At 34.2% G+C, this 21,861-nt stretch overlaps 1 protein-coding gene across 1 annotated transcript in view; it reads right to left on the reverse strand.

The window, feature by feature from the left end:
- KIFAP3 (kinesin associated protein 3) overlaps positions 1-21,861 on the reverse strand; it is a 188,882-nt gene that overhangs the window by 139,759 nt on the left and 27,262 nt on the right. Inside the window, exons 4-8 of the mRNA XM_044675890.1 lie at positions 18,813-18,868; positions 17,898-18,039; positions 4,312-4,411; positions 3,658-3,782; positions 820-918 (exon numbers count right to left, since the gene is read on the reverse strand). Of these exons, the coding sequence (XP_044531825.1) occupies positions 820-918; positions 3,658-3,782; positions 4,312-4,411; positions 17,898-18,039; positions 18,813-18,868 (522 nt within the window). The remainder of the gene's footprint in view (positions 1-819; positions 919-3,657; positions 3,783-4,311; positions 4,412-17,897; positions 18,040-18,812; positions 18,869-21,861) is intronic.

Below are 21,861 nucleotides of genomic sequence, written 5' to 3' on the forward strand. Positions count from 1 at the left end.
TTAAGAAAGTATTTTAATTTAAAATCTTGATGCTCAAAGGTTTAAATGTTTTTGTAAATTGGTTGTTATGAGCTACTATCACAAGTTACTCTGTACAGGGTTTAAAACTGCTAGATTTCAGTACACTAACAAATAAAACTTAAGGAAGAAAACTAATGACTATTTACAATATGGAGTTGGATTCTATCAGAGTATCTGTTCATTCTTGCTAATAATCATTGTCATATTTTTTTGTCTTTAACAAGGACCTATAGATTCTACATTCCAGACTCTATGCTTTTTTAATGTTTCTATCAATAAAGTCCAAGAACATCAGACTACTGTCTTTTAAATCAAAGAAATGCTTAGATTTGATTTTTTAAAAAATAATTTCATATTTGGAAAATGGTAACCTTTCAAGTAGGAAAGTGGGTGAAAGGTATTTTAATATAAGAAAAACATCTATGAAAAATTATGTTTGATGAAAAAATATTCTAAATAAAAATAAAAAATAAAAATAAAAAGAATATAAACTAAAAAGTTATGTTTGAGATATCTGAATCCTAAGTATACATATGTTTTCATATTTCATGTATTGTAGTATTGATGGAAAGGCAACAAAATAACAGAGGAAAGGAAGGGGAATATGATGACTGCTTAAATGACCAACTAATTTGAAATAAACCTGAGGTAAAGACAGTCATTGTTAAGTTATATTGAAATTTATAGGATTTTCTTTTAATTTTGGATTTGGCTTTTGTGAGACCATGAAAACCAGGACAAATGAATACATCCATCTGAGTAAATATGTTTTCTTTTTCATCAATTAGGAATTTGTACCTCGTAAGAGCTGCTCCTGTTTTACAACCAAACCTTGGTATTTCTTGTAGGTTTTTTCATAATCTTTTTTCATACTTTGGTTTTCAGGGTCTTCTTCAAGTAAAAATATCAAGTTAAGGATTATATTATATTCACAAAAGCAGAGAACAACCTATTTAAAACACTATGAGCAATGCTATTCAAAATTGCCATAGCCAATAATTTATTCCCCATTTTAAATCACATAAACTTTATTCATTAATTTTTGGATGAACTTAATTGTAGAGTGCAAAATCCCTTAAGGACAGGGGCTGTTGCATTTCTGGCTTAATAGTCTTGGCATCTTACCAAGTGACTGGTACATAGCAGGTGCATTTTAAGTGACCTTAAATTAAAATCCTTTGTTGAAAAGCTACACAGTGTTCAAAAACTTAACATAAAATTAAATAACAATTAAAGACAACAAATGAACTTTTAATGGGATTGGTTAGATATCATACTCCTGACAGGAATGTTACCACAGATCTCCTTCAAGTTTATAAGAACTTTTGATTTAATAAGGTCCAACCCTCAATGTCAAAAGCATAGGCCTACTACTTTGTGAAATGGACTAGTTTTGATCCCACTTTTAGAAAAAGCAATATTGAGTATATTTTATAGGAAAAGTCAGGAGTTGAAAAGGTCTGCTAGATCCAAGGTAAACATCTCTGCCTCCTCTGACAGGACAATGTATTTGGATCAGATGCAGGGAAGTCTAAGAGAATATATTAAGACAATATTCTATCAATGGTTGGTCATAATGGTAAGAAAAGAATAGTGGTGACCATGAAAAAGTAAACAGTCACGTAAATTCTTGAGACTTACAGAAGAAATCAAAAGGGATGTCATAATATCAAGTCTTAGAGTAAGAAGTTTCACCTAGGACTGATATAGGCAGGGACCCCTGCTCTTCTTGCTATTTACCCTAAACACATCCCCCACCTCCAATCCGTATCCTCACTTCCTATCTACCTTCCTACTAGTATAAGAAAATATTTGACAGCCATGTTGAAGTCAAGATGATGGATAGTTACCTGCTTAGAATGTGGAATGGATATATATGTTGCCATCTGTTGATTCAGTGTCCCAGAAATATAAACTGTCATCAGTGCATGACTAGACTATTTCTATAGGTTTCTAGCTGGTCTCTTTACCTTATATATCTCCCCACTCCAATCTATCCCCTATACTCAGCTGATGAAATGATTTTCCTAAAGTGCATTGGTCAGTCAAATGGCATTTATAGCATCTGGTGCAAAATGCTGAGAATAAAATCCTGATCTCAAGGAGCTTACATTCTAATGAGAGAAGCAAAATAAAACTGAAGCTGAAAATTGTGCGCAGTCTAATGAAGATCTGAGACATGTTTGGCCGTGGCCGTGTCCTTAAAAATGGTTCCAGGAGGAGTTCACAGAGGAAAAAAGCAATGTGTGAATTTCAGGGTTGGGGTAAACGTTCAGGATGAAGAACTAATGCATGGTAAAGGAAGTCCTAAGTGTAGTCTAGACAAGAATAACCACATCACTCCATAATCAATAAACACCTGTGATTCCTACCTTCTAAGGATCCAATATAAAATATCCAGTTTAACATTTTAAAGATTTTTATAATGTATTTTAATCTTTATAGATCCAGTTTTATACCTTATTCCTTTCAACATATATTAAGATCTAGCAAAACTTTATTATTTGCTATTCTTCACACGTGCCATCCCATTTCATTTTTTTATAAACCCTTACCTTCCATCTTGGAGTCAATACCGTGTATTAGCTCCAAGGAAGAAGAGTGGTAAGGGTAGGCAATGGGGGTCAAGTGACTTGCCCAGGGTCACACAGCTGGGAAGTGTCTGAGACCAGATTTGAACCTAGGACCTCCCGTCTCTAGGCCTGACTCTCAATCCACTGAGCTACCCAGCTGCCCCCTGCATTCATTTTTAATGGTTGCCCCACATGCCTAAAATGCTGTCCTTCTCTTTTCCTATTGGCTTCCTGACTTCAGGATGCAGCTCATATTCTAGTCTCCAGACCACCTTTCCCAGAGCCCATGATCTCCCATACCCTATAGGGTGTCTTCTCTATATTTCATCTAACTCTGTATAGATCTTGTATGTATAGTTGTTTGTATATTGTCTCTCTTATTAGAATAAGAGCTCATTAAAGGAAGGAATGTTTTTAAACATTCTTTGTATTCCTAACACTCAGGATAGTATGTGGCACATTTTTCATTTTTTTTTTTTTACAGTTTTTTAGTTCAGCACTCAGGATGGATAGTGAATGGCACATTTTTCAGTATTTTTTTTTTTACAGTTTTCCAGGTTTTTTTCAGTTGTTTCAATTGTGACTCCATTTGGAGTTTTCTTGGCTGATACTGGAGTGGTTTGTCATTTTCTTCTCCAGCTCATTTTCCAGATGAAGAAACAGGCAAACAGTATTAAGTGACTTGCTCAATTGAGGTAATTAGTTAAGTATCTGTGGCCAGACCTGAATTGAGGAAGACGAGTCTTCCTGACTCCAGGCCCAATGTTTAGCATGTAGTGTTTAATGAAAGATATATGGACCAAATGGTGTGTTATCCAAATTATTATAGGACAAGTTAAACAAGTAATAGGAGAAAACATATAATAATACTATTCAAGGAGGACCCTCAACTTTCCCCTCTCAGAACAAGATATATCTAACCAAAAAAATAACAAAACATAACTATTTATCCTGAATTAAAGTACTTCATTAATGTTATATTACTATATGACCAGATACAAAAATTTCAGTTTATCTACTGGTAAAATCTATAGCTGACTAAAGTCTCATTCTGAAAGGATATCAGCTTTCTTCTTCTTAGACAGTTCTTCTTGCCAAAGTTCATGTCTCTTCAACTCATGATCAATTATGTTCATACACAGAGCTCCAATTTTATAGTGAGTGATTAGCCCATGAAATTGAGAAAAACTACAATAAAAGGAAAAATGTAAATATGTATTTATATAAAACAGTACAATCCAAGCTTGAGGTATAAGGCCTTAGGTACATAGGTGAAAAAAATTAACATACACTATGCTGTGAGATATCAAATTTAATATTTAACTTTTTTATAAATGAATATACATTACACATTGAAGACTTGAAATTTTAACCTTTTATTGCTCTCAAAATTGGCATTCTTTACGGTCTTATAAAATGTTTCAAATTTAAAATAAAAAACCAGAATTATTCATATCATAATCTTTATAACTGTGACCCTAATAGTCTCACTAAACTATCCTCAAAAACAATTTTCAGAAAGCTATTTAGCCAGATTAATTAGGTCACAATGTCTGAAAGCCATTTTAATAATTACAAATAAATATCACTTTCAATATCTTGTTTACTAAATGAACATTTATTGTATATATATTTTGTAAAAAGAACTATTTTAGAATGATAAAAAGCTGGAATAGAGGAGAAGGAGGCATTTCAGATTCATAATTCTTATACTCACCTGGAAAAGCAAAAGAAAATATATATTATGTTGGTAGCCAATTCTACACTTTGCTTCCAATCTTCTCTTAGCACTCTGGCTAATGCACCAAGGGCAGTTTCTGATAAAAAACAAACAAAACAAAACAATAAAACCAAACAGTTATCCACCTCATCTCCAGTACAATGGGAGATTTTCACCTATTAATAATCAGTTGGAATTGGGGACAAAGATCATAGAAAAGAGTCTTTGTTTTTAGCCATAAAAATATGTTCTATAAATTAAAATTTCTAAATTAAAAAAATGTCACAAGAATACAAGATTATGAAAGTAAATGTAAATTACGGGATCTCTTTATTTATATGCTATGTGATTCTGCCCCAAATGGAAGTTTCATTCACCAGTCTATGATATGTAGGTTATAATTCTCCATTTTTGAAATTTGAAATTAAGTTAACCTTTGTAATCAACAACCAAAGGACTTCATTCAATCTTTGGACACCTCTAATTCTTTGTTAAATATTCTTTACATTAAACCTTACTCTGCCTCTCTAGAGCTTCATCTTCCTGTTCTGGTTCTAATTTTTGGAGACAAATTGAGCAACCATTCACATGACAACTGTTCAATACCTGAAGATAGCAATCTTTTTCTATCCTTTTCCCCAGAAATATTTTTTCCTAGCCTAAATATCCCTAGTTATTTAAAAAAAATACTCATGAAGAATGGTTCCAACCCACCCAACATCTTGTTCATCCTCCTTTGGACACAATCCAGTTTATTAAAAGCCATTTCTACAATATAGTAACCTGAACTGAATGAAATATTTCAGATGTGGTCCGACCAGAGAAAAATATAGTAGGACTATTACATTATTGGGAGAAAGGTAGGTGGCTTAGTGGATAGAACACTGGGCCTTGAGTCAGAAAGGCATGTTTTCAAATCTTGCCCCAGACACTAGCTCTGTGACCCTGGGGCAAGTCACTTATCCTCTGCCTTAATCTATTGGAAAATTAAATGTAGTTACTTTGCGGAGAAAACCCCATGGACAGTATGATCCACAGAGTCACAGAGTCAGAAAAACAATAAATGATCATGTTGGTAATTGGAATTTTGGAAGCTGCTACAATACACTATTTCTATACACTTAATTTGTAACACAGTGAGTTATCTATTTCAACTTCAGTGAGTTATCTATTTCAACTCTATATTATCTACTCTTTAATACCTTGAACTCTATATTTTGCTGTTCTTTGTTTTGCCAAATCTCAGCTGTATATTAATCTCCTTTTCTTCTATTCCTACTCATAACCTGCTAAATAAAGCTAATAGAAAACTTATGACCATGTTTGCTGGGTGCATTAGAAATAATGTTATTCAACCTCAGCTGGGTCCCTCGCTGAAGCAAGCCTGTCCTTTGAGTCTAACAAAATTAATTTTCCATCTACTTCCCATATGAATATTCCAAACCTTCTCTTCTCTTCTCAAGACTTCAATAACTCTTCTCTCCTCTCAGCGACATTGTCGCTGACTTTACCGAAAAAAAAAAAATTGAGGCCATTTGACATGAGCTTCCTTATCTTCTCAAAACTCCTTGATAGCATCTCCCAGTCTGTCCTTTCCTCAGTTTCTGACAAAGAGGTGATTCTTTTATTTGTCAATATCTCTTGAAGTATACTTAATCCCATCCCCTCTTATATTCTCTAGCTGACTCAATTTTCTATTAATCCTCCTTTTCTATTTTGAATCTTCAACCTTTCCTTATCAACTAGCTCCTTCTCTACTGCCTTCAAACACTTCCAAGTCTCTTCCATCCTTAAATAACCTTCACTAGACCCTATCCATTGGGGCAGCTGGGTGGCTCAGTGGATTGAGAGCCAGGCCTAGAGACTGGAGGTCCTAGGTTCAAGTCCGGCCTCGGACACTTCCAGCTGTGTGACCTTGGGCAAGTCACTTGACCCCTATTGCCCACCCTTACCACTCCTGGGCCAAGGACGGTCCCTAGACCTGAACACAGGGGTCCAGATATGATCAGACCAGGATAAATTATGGTGATACTATCAGTCTCCTAGGGGGCAGCTGGGTGGCTCAGTGGATTGAGAGCCAGGCCTAGAGACTGGAGGTCCTAGGTTCAAGTCTGGCCTCCGACACTTCCAGCTGTGTGACCTTGGGCAAGTCACTTGACCCCTATTGCCCACCCTTACCACTCCTGGGCCAAGGACGGTCCCTAGCCCCGATGAAAAAGGAGGAGGGTTGGGCGTGGGGCTAGCAACCCCACCCTGTAAAAAAAACACATCTGCTAAAGAAACTGCAACCTAAAGTAGGGGCAGCTGGGCTAGCTCAGTGGATTGAGAGCCAGGCCTGGAGACGAAAGGTCCTAGGTTCAAATCCGGGCTCAGACACTTCCCAGCTGGGTGACCCTGAGTGACTGTGTGACCCATTGCCTACTGGTTGTGGCCCTATGCTCCTAGAATGGAGTCCCAGGATAAAAAAAAAAAAAAGACCCTATCCATTCCTTCAAGCTATGTCCTTCTTCTCTCAGTATCTCCTCCCACTTTCATCTTCATCACTTAACTTAAACTGCTCTCTCTCCAAAGTTATCAATGTTCTCTTAAGTGTCAAATCTGATAGTTTTTTCTCAGGCCTAATTCTCTCAGACCTATCTGCTGCACATGGCATAGATCTTACCATCCTTCCCCTGTACCACTTTCATATTTTTGGTATTTCTTTCAGCTTCTAAGCTCCTTCACCCCATGTAGTCAATAAATTCCCAAATTGTGACATTACTACCTTTACAACATATCCTCTATCCAACCCCTTCTCTCTACTAACAAGGCTACCACCTCAATTCAGGCAGTCTTGCCTAGGTTCTTGCAACAGCCTCCTAACTCATCATACAAATCCCATCCTTACATCTCTCTGCCTTAAGTCTCTTGCCACTATGGTTTGGTCTATATACTACCATCAAAATAAATTTTCTTAAGTACAGACTTGGCTCTGTGACTCCTCTCTTTGACCAACTTCAGTGGCTTCCTATTGCTACTAACCTCCTCTGCTCAGCTTTTACAGTTTTTCAAAACCTGGATCCAACTCAGCTTTCCAGATTCAGAAGACACTATTTTCCCTCCCGTAATCTATAATGCAGACAAAATTGCCTTCTCTCTTTTTCTCATTCATACTGTTCCATATCTCTTGTGTCTCTGCTTTTGCATTTACCTTACCCTCAATTCAAGAATATACCTCTCCTCCATAGTCCCTCTCTTCCTTTAAAATGTAGCCTAGACATCTACTGCCATAAAGCTTTTCCCGATTCCTCCCAACAATTAGTGCCTTCCATAGTTACACAGTACTTAACTACAATATACTTAACACACACATAAGTATGTATTGATTTAACATTTGTGCTGTATGTATTTTAATATGTATTTGTGGTCTTATTTATTAGAATGTAAGCTCACTGCAAGCAGGGGTTATTTTACTTATTGCACTACTTGTATCCCCAGTGTCTACTATAATGCTGGACACAGAAGGCATTTAGTAAATGCTTAATATGACTGAGTGACTAACTTGTAAAATAAAATCTCCAGATTTTTTCTTTGTATAAACTGTTGCATCCTATATTTATGACACTGATTTTTTCAAGCCAACTGAAGGAAATCAGATTTGTTCCTATTAAATTTAATATTATTAAAAATGGCTAGACTATTGAAATCTTTTTAGATCTTAACTCTGTCTTCCAATATTTTAGCTTTCTCCTACCTTTTTTTATTTGCCATCTATGGCTTCATATAAATAATTGATAAAAATACTAAAGATAAATTCTTGAGGCTTCACATTATTTTAAGAGTAAGAAGTCTAAAAGGCCACCTATTTCAACACCTATCTATACAAATTCCTTCAATAATATTCCCAATAAGATAGCTTTCCCTCTAAACCCCCGCCCCCGAAGACTCCAAAAAGGTGGGATCTATTACTTATCCCACTCACTATACCCAGAACCAGATTCAGGTTCAAATAAGAATGTGAAAAATAAGATAAGGTATATAAAATCCTGCATTAGGTTTAGAAGTTAACACTTTTCTTTCTAAATGATCAAAAAATCCTTCTTAATATGCAGAATTTTACCAAAAACAAGAGGGCAAAAAAATATGTAGCTTCCTCTCAATCCCAGTTTTTCTAAAATGGGTTTCTGTTGACTTCAGGTCTAATATTCTTTCTGATACACTCCAATACTTTTCCAATGGGACATAGTACAATATAATTGTACCAAACATCTAAAAAATTCACTTGTGTGAAACTCATTACAATTAGTAATAACATACTAGAAACAGTTTCTTTTTATTGCTGTTACTTTTTGTTATTTTTGTTGCTGTTACAGCTTTCAGATGGTCCATGTTCCCAAGTTAACTCTCATTGATCTGTTTTCCAGTCACTCATTCATCATAATTTCATACTTCTTGCCATTTTCTCAGACTTTTTGTTTTATTTCATTATTTCTTGATATCTTGTGGGGTCATTGACTTCCATATATTCAACTTTAAATTTCAAGGAATAATTTGCTTCATTAATAAGGTTTTATGCTTCTTTTTCAAACAGTTATTTTTCTTTTCATATTTTCTCATTTGGTTTTTTAAATCATTTTTAACTTCTTACCTTGGTTCCCCCTTTTATCATCCCTATTTCTGTTCTTAGGGATTTAGAAAGCTCTATGCTATAACCAGTATTGATAAGCCTCCACAAAGTCCACAGACTTCCACAGACTTCCCTGTCTCCATAAGCTGTCCCAGTCTGGAAAATTAATCATTGTTACTTTTTCTTGGATTTCCTGGTCATAATTTGGAATGGTGTGTTTTCTAGATGAGATGGTGTAAGGCCAGGCACAATTACATACTCTAACTCTGCTAATTGATTCTATCTCTCAGAAGCATGCTATAGAAAAATCTTTTTGGATAGCATGTGAAGGAGATTTGCAGTGGGAAGAGATGCTGGGTGGGAAACTATTTAGAAAGCTATTATAATGGTCCACTCAAGAGGAGATGAGGCCTGAACTAGAGCTTGTGGCTATGTTAGTAGACAGAAAGGGAGAAGAAATTATAAGATTTTGGTAACCAAAATTTGGATGTGTGGAACATGCAAGAGTCAAGAATGATCCTGTGGTGACTGTGATTCTGGGTAGCTATAAAGATGGTGGTACCCTTAACTATTAACTATTAGTTTAAAAAGGGGGAAGTTTTGTGAGGAAAGATAAGAAGTGCTCTTATGAAAATGTTTAGTTTGAAATGCCTTAAAAATGTCCAATAGACAATTAGTTGGTGATATTGGACAGCAGCTGGACAAGATCTTGGAATCACCTGAATATAGATGATAAATAAATTCAGGAGAGCTGATGAGATCACCAAATTAAGGAGAAAAGAGAAGAGGGTCCAAGACAGAGCCTTGGGAGATACCCACAATTAGTGAACATGACAAGAAAGCAGATTCAACAAAGGAGACTAAGAAGCAGTCATGTGGAGCAGAAGAAAACCATAATTGTCACAAAGACTCAGAAGGATAAAGATTGAGAAGAGACTATTAGACTTATCAATTGATGGATAACTAGTAACTTTGGGGAGAAAGTTTCAGCTGAATGATGAGGTCTCAAGGTAGATTGTACATGATTTAGAACAGATTAAAGTAAAGGAAGTATAGATGGCTTTTTTAAAGTATTAGTATGGGATCAGTAGAGATTAACTAACATAAATCTATAGTAGACTCCACCAGCAAATTTTTTTCCTTCAGTTCTGTTCAGCAGCATGTAAGAGTAGAAGGCAGATAGTAGGAGTAATTCAGAGTTGGAGCTTAATAAATATAAATGTGAAAGAACAATATATGAAATTCTATTGTTCTTATCAATTATAATATAGCATTTGCTTTTGGTTGAACAAAATGGTAGCTTAAATGCTCTCCTCCAACACATTTCTCATGTATACATCAAAGTATTACAATATTTATGAAAAGATATCACAACACTCTTAAGTGTTTTGTTAAGTTACTGGAGAAAGAGTTCAATATAAGAACAAAGTAAAATAGGGATCCCTTATGGATAGTAAAATCCTCTAGTTTTTCCTATTTTTAGATGAAATTGTACTGACTTTTTTAGGGAAGAAGAGACAAGATGGCAAAAGATTGACCTCTCCCAAATTCCCCTCCAAACAATTTTAAAACAATGTCTCAAAACAAATCCTGGAATGGTAAGACCAACAAAAGGGCAAGGTATAACAATATTCTATTCCAAGACAACTTAGAAGGTCAGCAAAAAAAATCTGTCTCATTAGGGTAAGAGGGAAGCATAATCTAGTTTACACTGCACCTTGCAAGACAGCAACAAAGATTCATAGTTCCTAAGCCCCTGTGCAAGTTAGCAACAGGTCTTGGAGACAACTAAATCTGCAGCAATGAGTTCTAGAGATCTCAGCTCATAGACAGTAAGGGGATTGAACACCTGGTAAGAAGGAAATTATAGGGGACCCTGGCACTGGGTGCAGGACTCTGTTTCACTGTCCACATGGGGATCCAGATCTCAGTTCCAAGGCAAGAAGAAACACCTGCACACTAACACTCCTATTAAAAAACGAAACAGAAACCCTGGTAACAGTTCTAGGGCAGAAAACAGTGCCTGTGGTCACTCAAAGAGCAGAGAATAGTACAGGAAAGCTAGAAGCACCTTTCTCACATCATACCACTTTGGAAGAAATGAAAACTCACAAATCCCCAGATTTAGCTCTGAAAACGAAAGAATAAAAAACCTGAAGCTTCGCACAGTGACCCCTTCACCCAAAAAGAGCCTAACTTCAAAATAAAGATAAAAGTCAAGAAATATGCTAGAAAAACCAGTAAGCAACAAAAAAAATCCAACCATAAAAAGTTACTATGACAGGGAAGATCAAAACACACTCTGATGAGGAAAACTGTTTTTCAAACTTCAAAAAAGCTACATGAAAAGCCTCAAGGAAATATGTGAATTGGTCTCAGAAACAAAAAGAAAAACCTGTTACAATAGCTCTAACAAGATTTTAAAAATCAAATAAAATGAAGAAAAATTAGGGTTGAGAGATAAAGGAATTGATAGAACAGTGGGTGGATTGAGGACAATGGTGGTCAGAAGCAAAATATCTTTGAGGAGAGACAAGATAAAAGGAGATAGAAAAAGATAAATGGGAAAAATAGGGTAACAGAAATAAACTATTCATAATTGTGAATGTGAATGTTATAAGTTTACTCATAAAATGGAAGGGGACAGCAGAATAGATTAAAAACCAGAATCCTATAATATGTTGTTTACAAGAAACAAATTTGAAGCAGAGAGAAACACATATACAAAAAAGTAAAGGTAAGGAGCTGTAGCAGAATCTATTATGTTTTAGCTGAAATAAAAAAAGCAGGGCAGAGACAAAACAAATGCAAAAATGGATCCAATTAAAAGAGATAAGCAAAGAAGCTATATGGTGCAAAAGGGTACTAGAGACAATGAAGTAATATAAAAACAGAAAATATATGGACCAAATGGTGTAGCATCCAAATTCTTAAAGGACAAGTTAAACAGGTAACAGGAGAAAACATATAATAATACTATTCAATGGAGGACCTCAACTTTGTCCTATCAGAAAAAGATAAATCTAACCAAAAAATAAACAAGAAAGATGTTAAGGAAGTCAAAAGAATTTTTATAAGTTAAATGTTAGACCTTTGGAGAAAATTGAATGGGAATATAAAATAATATATATTTATCTTTTTTGTGAATTAATATTTCTTTTATTTTTTCCCAAATTGCATTTAAAAACATTTTTAACATTCAAATTTTAAAAATATATATTTTTGAGTCCCAAGAGGCAGTCACTGCAGCAGCAGCAATAAATGAAGTTAAGATAGTGAAGAAATACTCAAAGCCCACCAAACACCCTTCAAATGACCAAAGAAGAGCAAAGAAACCTCAAAATGAAAACTAGAGCAGCAGAACCAAGAGAAGAGTTGAAACAGTGCTGAGAACAACATTGTGAGCAGTAAGGAGGACACATCTCAGTGGGGTATGAGGAGAGAGTGTGTTGAACAAGCTTCAGTAGAATTTGGAAGCAAGAGAACAAGCAACAGGAGAAAGAGAACAGCTGGCTTCGTTCAATCTCAGCAGAGTAAGAATAGTAATCAACTCAGTACAGAATAAGCAGCAGTGGGAGGAAAGTGGTCCTATATAATCTAGTGGGCAAAGAGGCTCGGTGTGACCCAGCACAGGCTGCAGTGGAAGGAACTCAGCCTAACAAGGTTCAGCTTCAGCAGGATTGGACAGAACCCAAATCCAACCAAGTTGAACTGAAACCCCCACACAGCATGCCAACTAGGACAACTCTGCAGTGTTCAATCTGAGACCAGAACCAGTTGAGCCCACCTTGAGTACAGTACTAATGCTAGACAGTACTCCTTCCACCCTAGGAACAGAAGTAATCTTCAGTATATAGACAAAATCAAGAGAAAAAGTAACCCCTCAAATGAGCAAAACATGAAAAAGCCTGATGTTGGGAAAATATCTTAATAAGAGAGATGCTTAAAATTAGATTTTACATGTGCAATCATGTAAAACATTTTTACATAGTACTTTTATGGAAGAAAACTCAAACCAAAAAAAAATTAAAATGGGAAATGTTTATACTTTTGTCCAGATTGAGACTCCATCAGTTCTTTCTCTGGAGGCAGAAGGCATTTTTTATCATAAATCTTTTGGGATTGTCTTGGATTACTGTATTATTGAGAATAGTTAAGTTATTCACAGTTGTTAATCATTCAATTTTGGCTGCTACTGTGTACAATGTTCTCCTGTCTGGTTCTGTTCACTTCACTCTGTTATCAGTTCATGTATACCTTTTCATGTTTTCCTGAAATCATCCTATTTGTCATTTCTTAAAGTACAAGAGTATTCCATTAAATCATATACCAAAATTTACTCAGCTATTCCCCAATTTATGAGAATTCTCACTTTTCAATTCTTTGCCATTACAAAAAGAGATTCTATAAACATTTTAATGCATATAAGGCCTTCTTTTTTATTTGTTTTGTTTTTTCTCTTTGGGATATAGACCTAATAATGGTATTACTGCGTGAAAAGGTATGTATGATTATAATCCTTTGGGCACAGTCCCAAATTGCTCTACAGAATGGTTGAAATCATTTCAGAACTCTCCTAATAATGCATTAGTATCTTAACCTTCCCACATTCTCTTCAACTTTTGACATTTTCCTTTTCTGTCATAATAGACAATTTGATAGGTGAGGTGGTACCTCAGTTGTTTTAATTTGCATTTCTCTAATTAAGTGATTTAGAGCATTTTTTGCATATCTATCAGTAGCTTTGATTACTTTATCTGATAACTTCCTGCTCACTTCCTTTAAGCATTTATCATTTAGGAAATGATGTAGGTGGATTCTCATACATTTGACTCATTTCTGTAAGTATCTTTTTCTCAGTGGCACATGGCACTTACACAAAAATTGACCATATATTAGGGGGGAAAAACCTTATACCAAACACAGTGATTGCTCATCTATCACGGGAGTTACATTCCAGAGACCCCTGTGATAGGTAAAAATCTGAGAAGTAGCAGAATATAAAACAGACTGATGCTACAGTCACTGAGCCAGTTAGTGCTCAAGATACAGAACACACCACTGTGGTTGGTTGTCTTTCATTCCATTAGCCAATAGTGTGTCACATACAATCTCACATTGGTAAACTTGTGCAAGCAGTAGTAGCATACTGCATTTCCATTGTGTACAGTATGGTATCCATCCACAAAATCCCATGATATGGCAAAAATTCTGCAATACAGAATTAGATTTTTTTTAAAACCACAATACAGTGAAGTGGCAATAAGTGAACTGAAATATAATGTGGGACAACTGTACAAAAAAACAGAAATATTACATGCATCCTTTCCAGATCATACTGAAATAAAAATTATATTCAATAAAGGGATATGGAAATATAGATTAAAAATTAATTAGAAACTAAATAATCTAATCCTAAAGAATGAGTGGGTCAAAGAACAAATAATTAAACCATAAATAATTTCTTTAAAGAGAATTACAACAATGAGATAGCATATCAAAATTTATGGGATATAGCGCCAAAGCAATATTTAGGGGAAAATCTACATCTTTAAACACATCAGTAAAACAGAGAAAGAAAAGATCAAAGAATTGGGCACCCAACTAAAAAAAATCTAGAAAAAAGAACAAAATAAAAACCTACCACTAAGTACCAAATATCTTGATATCTGGATATCTTGAAAATCAATAGGAGAGACAAATTAAATTAAATTAAATTAAAAATTAAAAGCAAGAAAACCTTGAATTAGGAGCTTTTTATAAAAAAAAAAACACAATAAAACCCCATTGGTTACTTTGATTTAAAAAAGAAAGAAAGCCAAATTATCAGAATGAAAAGGGTGAATTCACCATCAATGAAGAGGATATTAAAGCAATTAGAAGTTATTTTGTCAGAATATATATCAATAAATCTGATTATGTAGGTGAAATGAATGTTTACAAAAATATAAAATGCCCAGATTAGCAAAAGTAAAATAACCCTATTTTAGAAAAAGAAATTGAACATGAGCTCCCTAAGGAAAAAAATCCCTAGAACTAGATAGCTTCACAAGTGAATTCTACCAAACATTATGAAACAAATATGATACTGATACCTACTATACCAGAAAGATAAAAAATAGATATAGAAAACCATAGGCCAATTTCCCTATGAATAATGATGCAAAAATTTCAAATAAAATACTAGTAGCAAGGATATCACATCAATATATGACAAAAATATAGGCAGGCAGGATTTATACCAGGAATGCAGGGTTGGTTCAATATTGGGAAAATTAAGAGTAGAATCGATCACATTAATAAAATCCAACAAAAATCATATGCTTATCTCAATAGATGGAGAAAAAACTTTTGAAAGAATACAATGCTCATTCCTGTTAAAATCTTCAAAAAGAGTCTCTGTAAATGGGAACAATCTGTGAGTCTTCCCTATAAGATCGGGGTGAAGTAAGGAAAGGATGCCCATTGTCACCAGTATTATTTAACATTGTATTAGAAATATTAACTATAGCAATAAGAAAAGAAAAAGAAATTAAGGAATCACAATAGGAAATGAGGAAACAAAACTATCATTCTTTGTAGACATTATGGTATACCATAGAGAATCCATTAAATTAAATAAAAACTAGTTGAAATAATTTACAAACTTAGCAAAGTTGCAGCATATAAAATAAACACACATAAGTCATAAGTATTTTAATGTGTTACTAATAAAGTCTAATAGCAATAGGTATAAAGAGAAGTTCAGTGGATTGAGAGCTAGGCCTAGAGACAGGAGGTCCTAGGTTCAAATCTGGTCACAGACACTTCCCAGCTGTGTGACCCTGGGCAAGTCACTTGACCCCCATTGCCTACCCTTACCACTCTTCTGCCTTGGAGCCAATACACAGTACTGACTCCAAGATGGAAGGTAAGGGTTTAAAAAAATTTTGGGAAGAACTACATAAGATAATGAAGAATGAAATGAGTAGAACCAAGTAAACATATAGCTATAAATTTAATACATGAAGAATAACTTGTGAATGTTCACCTCCAGAAAATGAACTGAACAGTGTCTTAGTGCAGTTTTAAGCTCTGTATATGACAAAGGACCTACAAAACGCATCTACAAATCTTACATTGGATTTATGATTTCACTGGTAGAAGAAACTCCCAGATGAGGAATACCTCCTTTGGAATGTCAGTGCAACTGATAACTCTAGACAGTAGCCTAGAGTACAGAGAGGTTAAAAACTTCCTAAGTTCCCAGAGAGTGTGTCCCAGATAGGACTTGAACAAGTTTTCCTGGCTCTGAGGCCAATTTTCTATCACTATGACATATTATTCATTATTCATCAAATACATGCTTCCTAGTCTCTACCAATTATACACCAAAAGGAACTAAAAGCATATCATTAAGTCCTATAAAAACTAAACCAATAACTTTGTTATATTTTCACAATATGTTATTTTGGAAAACTCCCATTCATCCAGAATAGAAAAGAGGTATTTCAAATTAAGTGATATTTTGATTAAAACTGAAAATTGCCGTATATGGGGTGTGACTAAAGTAGTATTACTGATTCCACAAGCCAGAAAGCAAAAAATTTGTTTTATTTTCTTAAACTACATCTCATATGCAAAATAAGGACTGCTAATTTTCAAAGCATTTAAATATAATTAAATCAGTTAAAACTGATATTTTGCCAAATATATTTTAATCATTCTTGAGTTACTCAACATATACATGGCTTTGGGTTTTTATCATTTAATGATAAATTATAATATTAGGAGAAAGTGAGATTGCTTCAATTTTCTACTATTTAGAGACCAGATCAGCAGAAATTTAATATATTTAATTAATTTATTAAAACATTTTAAATTTATTTGCAATATCTTTAATTTTTGTAACTTTTATTAGATTTTTAATTATTTAGATGCAGATTAAATACTCTAATAAAACAAAACTCAAATTTTACTTTGTTTTCCCAAGTTAAAAGTACAATGTAAAAAATAGACATATTAATTTTATACAAGTCATTTACATATATTTTGGGAAATTTATTTTTAAAATTACTCCTTCAAAAACAAAAAATAAGTGTCTAATTAGTCTCTCTTCAGTGACAGATTACAGATTAAGAATTCAAGTCTGGAAATCACAAAAAATTAAATTATTCTTGTAAGTTTAGGAATAGTTTCAGCTGAGGACAGATTTTGTTTTTAACTCATAGATATTTTGTAAACAAAAGGACTGTAATTATAAAATTACCTTTTTTCTACACATCAAAGTATTGACTGAGAGAAACAGTATTTGGGAACTGTTAATTAATTAAATCATGAGATTGTACATGTAAAATCTACATGAGATTGCTTCCAATCTCAAAGGAACTGAAAAGGGAGAGATGGAGAGAATTCAAGGCTCAATATTCTTTGTAAAAATGTTGGAAACTATTTTTACATGTAATTGGGGGAAATAAAATTTTAAAAAAATATCTGGAACTCAATTTATATATGTTATAAACAAACTAGTTTCATATTTCTCTTACTGAGAAACAACTAAAATTCAAGCCAGAATGTTTCTATAATTAAAAATGATTAGTTACCTCAAGTAGGGAAAGGGAGTTTCCAGAGGAGGAAAAGATAACATTGAAGTAAATTTTTATTTTTCTGTCTGTGACTTAGATGTTAAGGGGGAATCCACATAGAATTTTTTAATCATTTCACTGTCATTATTTACTACCAAGCATCCTTCTAAGATAGGCACATTCCTCTCAAATGGAACATGTTCAAAGGCATGGATATTTTTAATATTAATCTAAACAAGATGTCACTAAGAAAATAAGTCAGCTGAAAAAGTATAATGTTTTCAAAAGTTAATTATAAGTGATTTCTGGACTATTTATGACATTGATCCCTCTGTTACCACGGATAATCAAAAATTGAGTTTTGTAACCATAAAATTTTTGTTTTTCTTAAAATCAATATATATATAAATCACCATTGAGTAGTAATTCTTCCAAGTTATCAGGGTTCCGAGCAAGCTGGAGGATCAAGGCAGAGCCGCGCACCTTGTCAGGAATATCTTCATACAACAATTCTATGTACTCATCCATATCATTAATATTAGCCACTTCGTCAATCTGAAATTTTGTAAACAAAGAGAAAGGTATGAAATCCCAAAAGGAAAAAAAACTGACAACTAATGTATAGTCAAGCCAAAAAGGAGCATTTTTTTTTTTGGACAAGTCGGAAATGAATGTTTCCTTACAACAACAAATTTTTAAAGGACTTGAATCAGTCTCTTGTGGAAAGAACTTTAAACTTTAGAGCTGAGGTACCAGGTCAACAGTGGTTATAAAATCACATACTCTTTTTTTTCCAATATACATTTCCATTTTGTTGAATTCGTTAATGTTACAGGTTTTTACACTGTAAAACCATGCCTGAGAATTCAAATAACAAAATTAAGTACAATGGACAGTCTCATCTACCCATCATACAGTCTATTAAAACTTGATTAAAATACATTTTGACAATTTCAGAATCCCTTAAAATGTTATAACAATATTAGGAAAATATACTCTGAAATCTGGAATTAGAGTTACTCCAAATGTAAAATATCTTATATAGTGCTAAATAATTTCTAGGAGCCAAAATACTAAAAAGACAACTTCAATAAAATAAATTTATTATGAAGAGAATGTTTCAAAACTTACAAGAAATCATGATATAATAGGTCATAGAATTATTCCATTTTGGCAGTTTAAGAACTTGTTATTTTTTTATAGCAATACTGATACACAACTTCTTTTCAGTCGAATTTTTAAAAATTCCACAGTCACTAATTTGATTGCTATTATTGAGGAAAGATAAAAAGTAGTTAACTTCCCATAAGATTAAAACTTAGTCTTACCTCCATTCCTTCAAACGGAGGTGGATCTTTAGGCTTGCTAGATTTTTCTTTTTTTTCTGTAACAATAAGAGGCAGAACAATTATGAGGTTATGAGTATTTATTGAAAAAAATACTTTCCATTTAATAAATATGACTTCTAGCTTACCTGGATATTTTAAACCTGAATAATTTAGGAAAATATACTGTTATTTCTTTCTATTCCCCAAACCAAAGGACACCCAGTAAACTCATTCTTATGTAAAGCAGGCCATGTGAATACAGTTCACAGAAATCCCTAAATTCATTTTAACCACTAGTCATTAGTGGTAAATTTCCTGTCTAGTAGTAGTCCATATTCTCTAATCTCTGCCTAATCAATATTTCAAGTTAGACTGAGAAGGGAAAGAGTCAAAGGCAGGCAGCCAGGAGGATAGAGGTTGATCAAACACTGGAAAACCACATCTTGAATAATTAAGGAGTCTCACTGAAAACACAATTAGGTTACTATCATAAGAAAAGGCAAAAGCTTATAGCTGCTGGTATTTCCCCCTCTCTTGGCACCCAAACAATAGTGGGAATATGAAATCTGGTTCTGATTTTATTTTATTTTATTTTTTATTTTACTTCATAATTCTCAAACATTCCAATAGATGGGTGATCTTATCATTATTTACCAAGGATTGCAGGCTGCATTATGAGCAAATTTTGTTCATATCTTTGGTGGACCATCAAAAAAGGACCACCAAATATCCTAGATGTCTTCCCACAAAAATAGGATCACTGATATAGAGCTAGATGAGATCTTAGAGGTTATCTAGTCCAAAATCTTTACTTTCCAGGGAAGGAAATGGAGGTCCAAAGAGGTTAAGTGACTCATAAGGTCATTCCTCTACACACTCTTTTGATATTACATTTATATCAACTGGAAGCAAAGATATCTCACTCTTATACTTTATCAGCCTATTTTTTTATTCATACAATTATCTTGGTCCAAATAAATTTTACTTTTATCTTGTGTTTTTAATTGCCTAAATTTTCTCCAGTATCCCACTGAGAGTCATCCTTCATAATAAAGAAAAAGGAAAGGAAAGGAAAGGAAAAGAAAGGAAAGGAAAGGAAAGGGTGAAGGGTTAAATTTGGGGGGGTAGTAGTTTGAACAAAAGTAAGGAGAGCAGTTTCTTAAACACAAAACAGTTTATTATTAGGAAAATACGAATAGGAAATGGAAAGGAGGAAAGTGAGAGTAATCTTATAATAGCTTATAACTATACCTAAGATCCCAATACTAACTAAAATTTTTCTAGAAAACCCTAAATCTATCTGACTTCAAGGGCAGTCCTTCTGCCAGAGTCAGGCTCCAGTCTAACTTTTCTACTCTGACTATCTAATAATACACCCATTATCAATCTGCCTATCTACCCAAGATAATCAATAAGGATGTTAAGGCCTTAAATCCATATCTCAGTCTCACAGTCCCAGAGAGAGCAAGACACACATTCCTCTCTCCTGGGGACCCAGAGACAAAAAGCCCCTTTTGAACTGCCAGGTTCTCAACTCTCAGCCACGCCCTTCTAACTGTTACCAACTAACAGTTCGCACAGCAAAATGTGTTCCCCTGTCTGAATCAATTCTTGCTGGTAAACCAAATCTAGGTATAATTTCTTTTAGTAATATTTTGGATGCAAACACTGCTGGTTGCTCGTGCTGCTGGAAATGCTTCCAGCCATCTGGTTAGTTGGTCTACTATCACTAAACAAAATTTGTAATTTCTCACTTTTGGCATTGCTATAAAGTCAATTTGTAGATGTTTAATTGGTATTGTAGGCTAATGGATATCCCTCAAAAGCTTTTCCTCAAAAGCTATGTTGGTTATAGGCTTGGCAATTTGCACAAGCTGCACATACTTTTGAGGCAATGTTTGTTATGCCAGGAGCTATCCATTCTTTCTTCACTGAATCTACAATGCCCTGTGTTCCAAAATGACCATTTTTAATGAACTGATTGGTATATTTGTTGATAAAATGTTCTTGGAAGTATTGGTTTACCTTCCAATGCCACCCATACACCATTAATTTGTTTAGCCTTAAAGTTCTGGTTCCATTTTTTAACATCTTTCTCATTATGTGCAAGGGGTGAATCTGCTTCATTTATAATTGCCAAATTTAAAATCAATTCAGGGCCTTCCATGGCAACAAGTTTTGCAGCAACATCTGTTCTGTGGTTTCCTTTTGAAACTGGGCCATTTCCACCTATGTGGGCAGAGCAATGTACAACTGCCAGGGATTCAGGTAGTTGTAAAGCTGCAAGAACTTCAGCAATAATTTTGGCATTCGCAATGGTTTTTTGCCAGCTGATGTTAAGAAACCTCTTTGTAGCCAAAGGGTACCCACAGTGTGACATATTCCAAAGGCATACTTTTAATCTATATGGATTGTTTTTTTTGTCTCTTACAATCATACAGGCTTGTTTCACTGCTATTAACTCTGTACTTTGTGCACTTAAGATTTGATGGAAGTGAAGCTGACCACAGGGTTGCAAATTCTGTGACTATAGCTGCTCCAGTGTAACACATACCATCTTCTCATAAATAAAGAACCATCTGTAAACAAAATTAGATCTCCATTTTCTAATGGAGTGTCTAGTAGATTTTCACAAGGCTTTTCTGCCATAGACACTAATGATTCGCAACTATGTAATGGTTTTCTCCTGAGATTGGCAAATCTGGAAGCAATGTAGCAGGGTTGAGTATTGTACAGCGTTTCAAAGTGATGTTTTCATTGCCTAGTAAAGTTATTCCATATTTTGTAAGCCTTTGGTCTGAGAATGCTGTGATATTGGAAATTTGGGAGTCCTTGAACTAATTCTGAGGTCCCTGATCTAAACTTCCTATGGATGTTTAGAGGACTTGAAACTACATTTCTCATGATTCCTCTTGTGTAATGAGGTGGACAGGAAGTCTAATAACATAAACAGAAGGTTAAATAGGGAGTGTCGGGACTGGCTTGCTCTCTTTTCTGCAATCATGGAGCAGCAGGAAGATGGGAAGAACAGGTAAATGATAGGTCCTTT

The sequence above is a fragment of the Gracilinanus agilis genome, chromosome 4, assembly GCF_016433145.1.
Source record: "Gracilinanus agilis isolate LMUSP501 chromosome 4, AgileGrace, whole genome shotgun sequence".
Lineage (NCBI taxonomy): Eukaryota > Metazoa > Chordata > Mammalia > Didelphimorphia > Didelphidae > Gracilinanus > Gracilinanus agilis.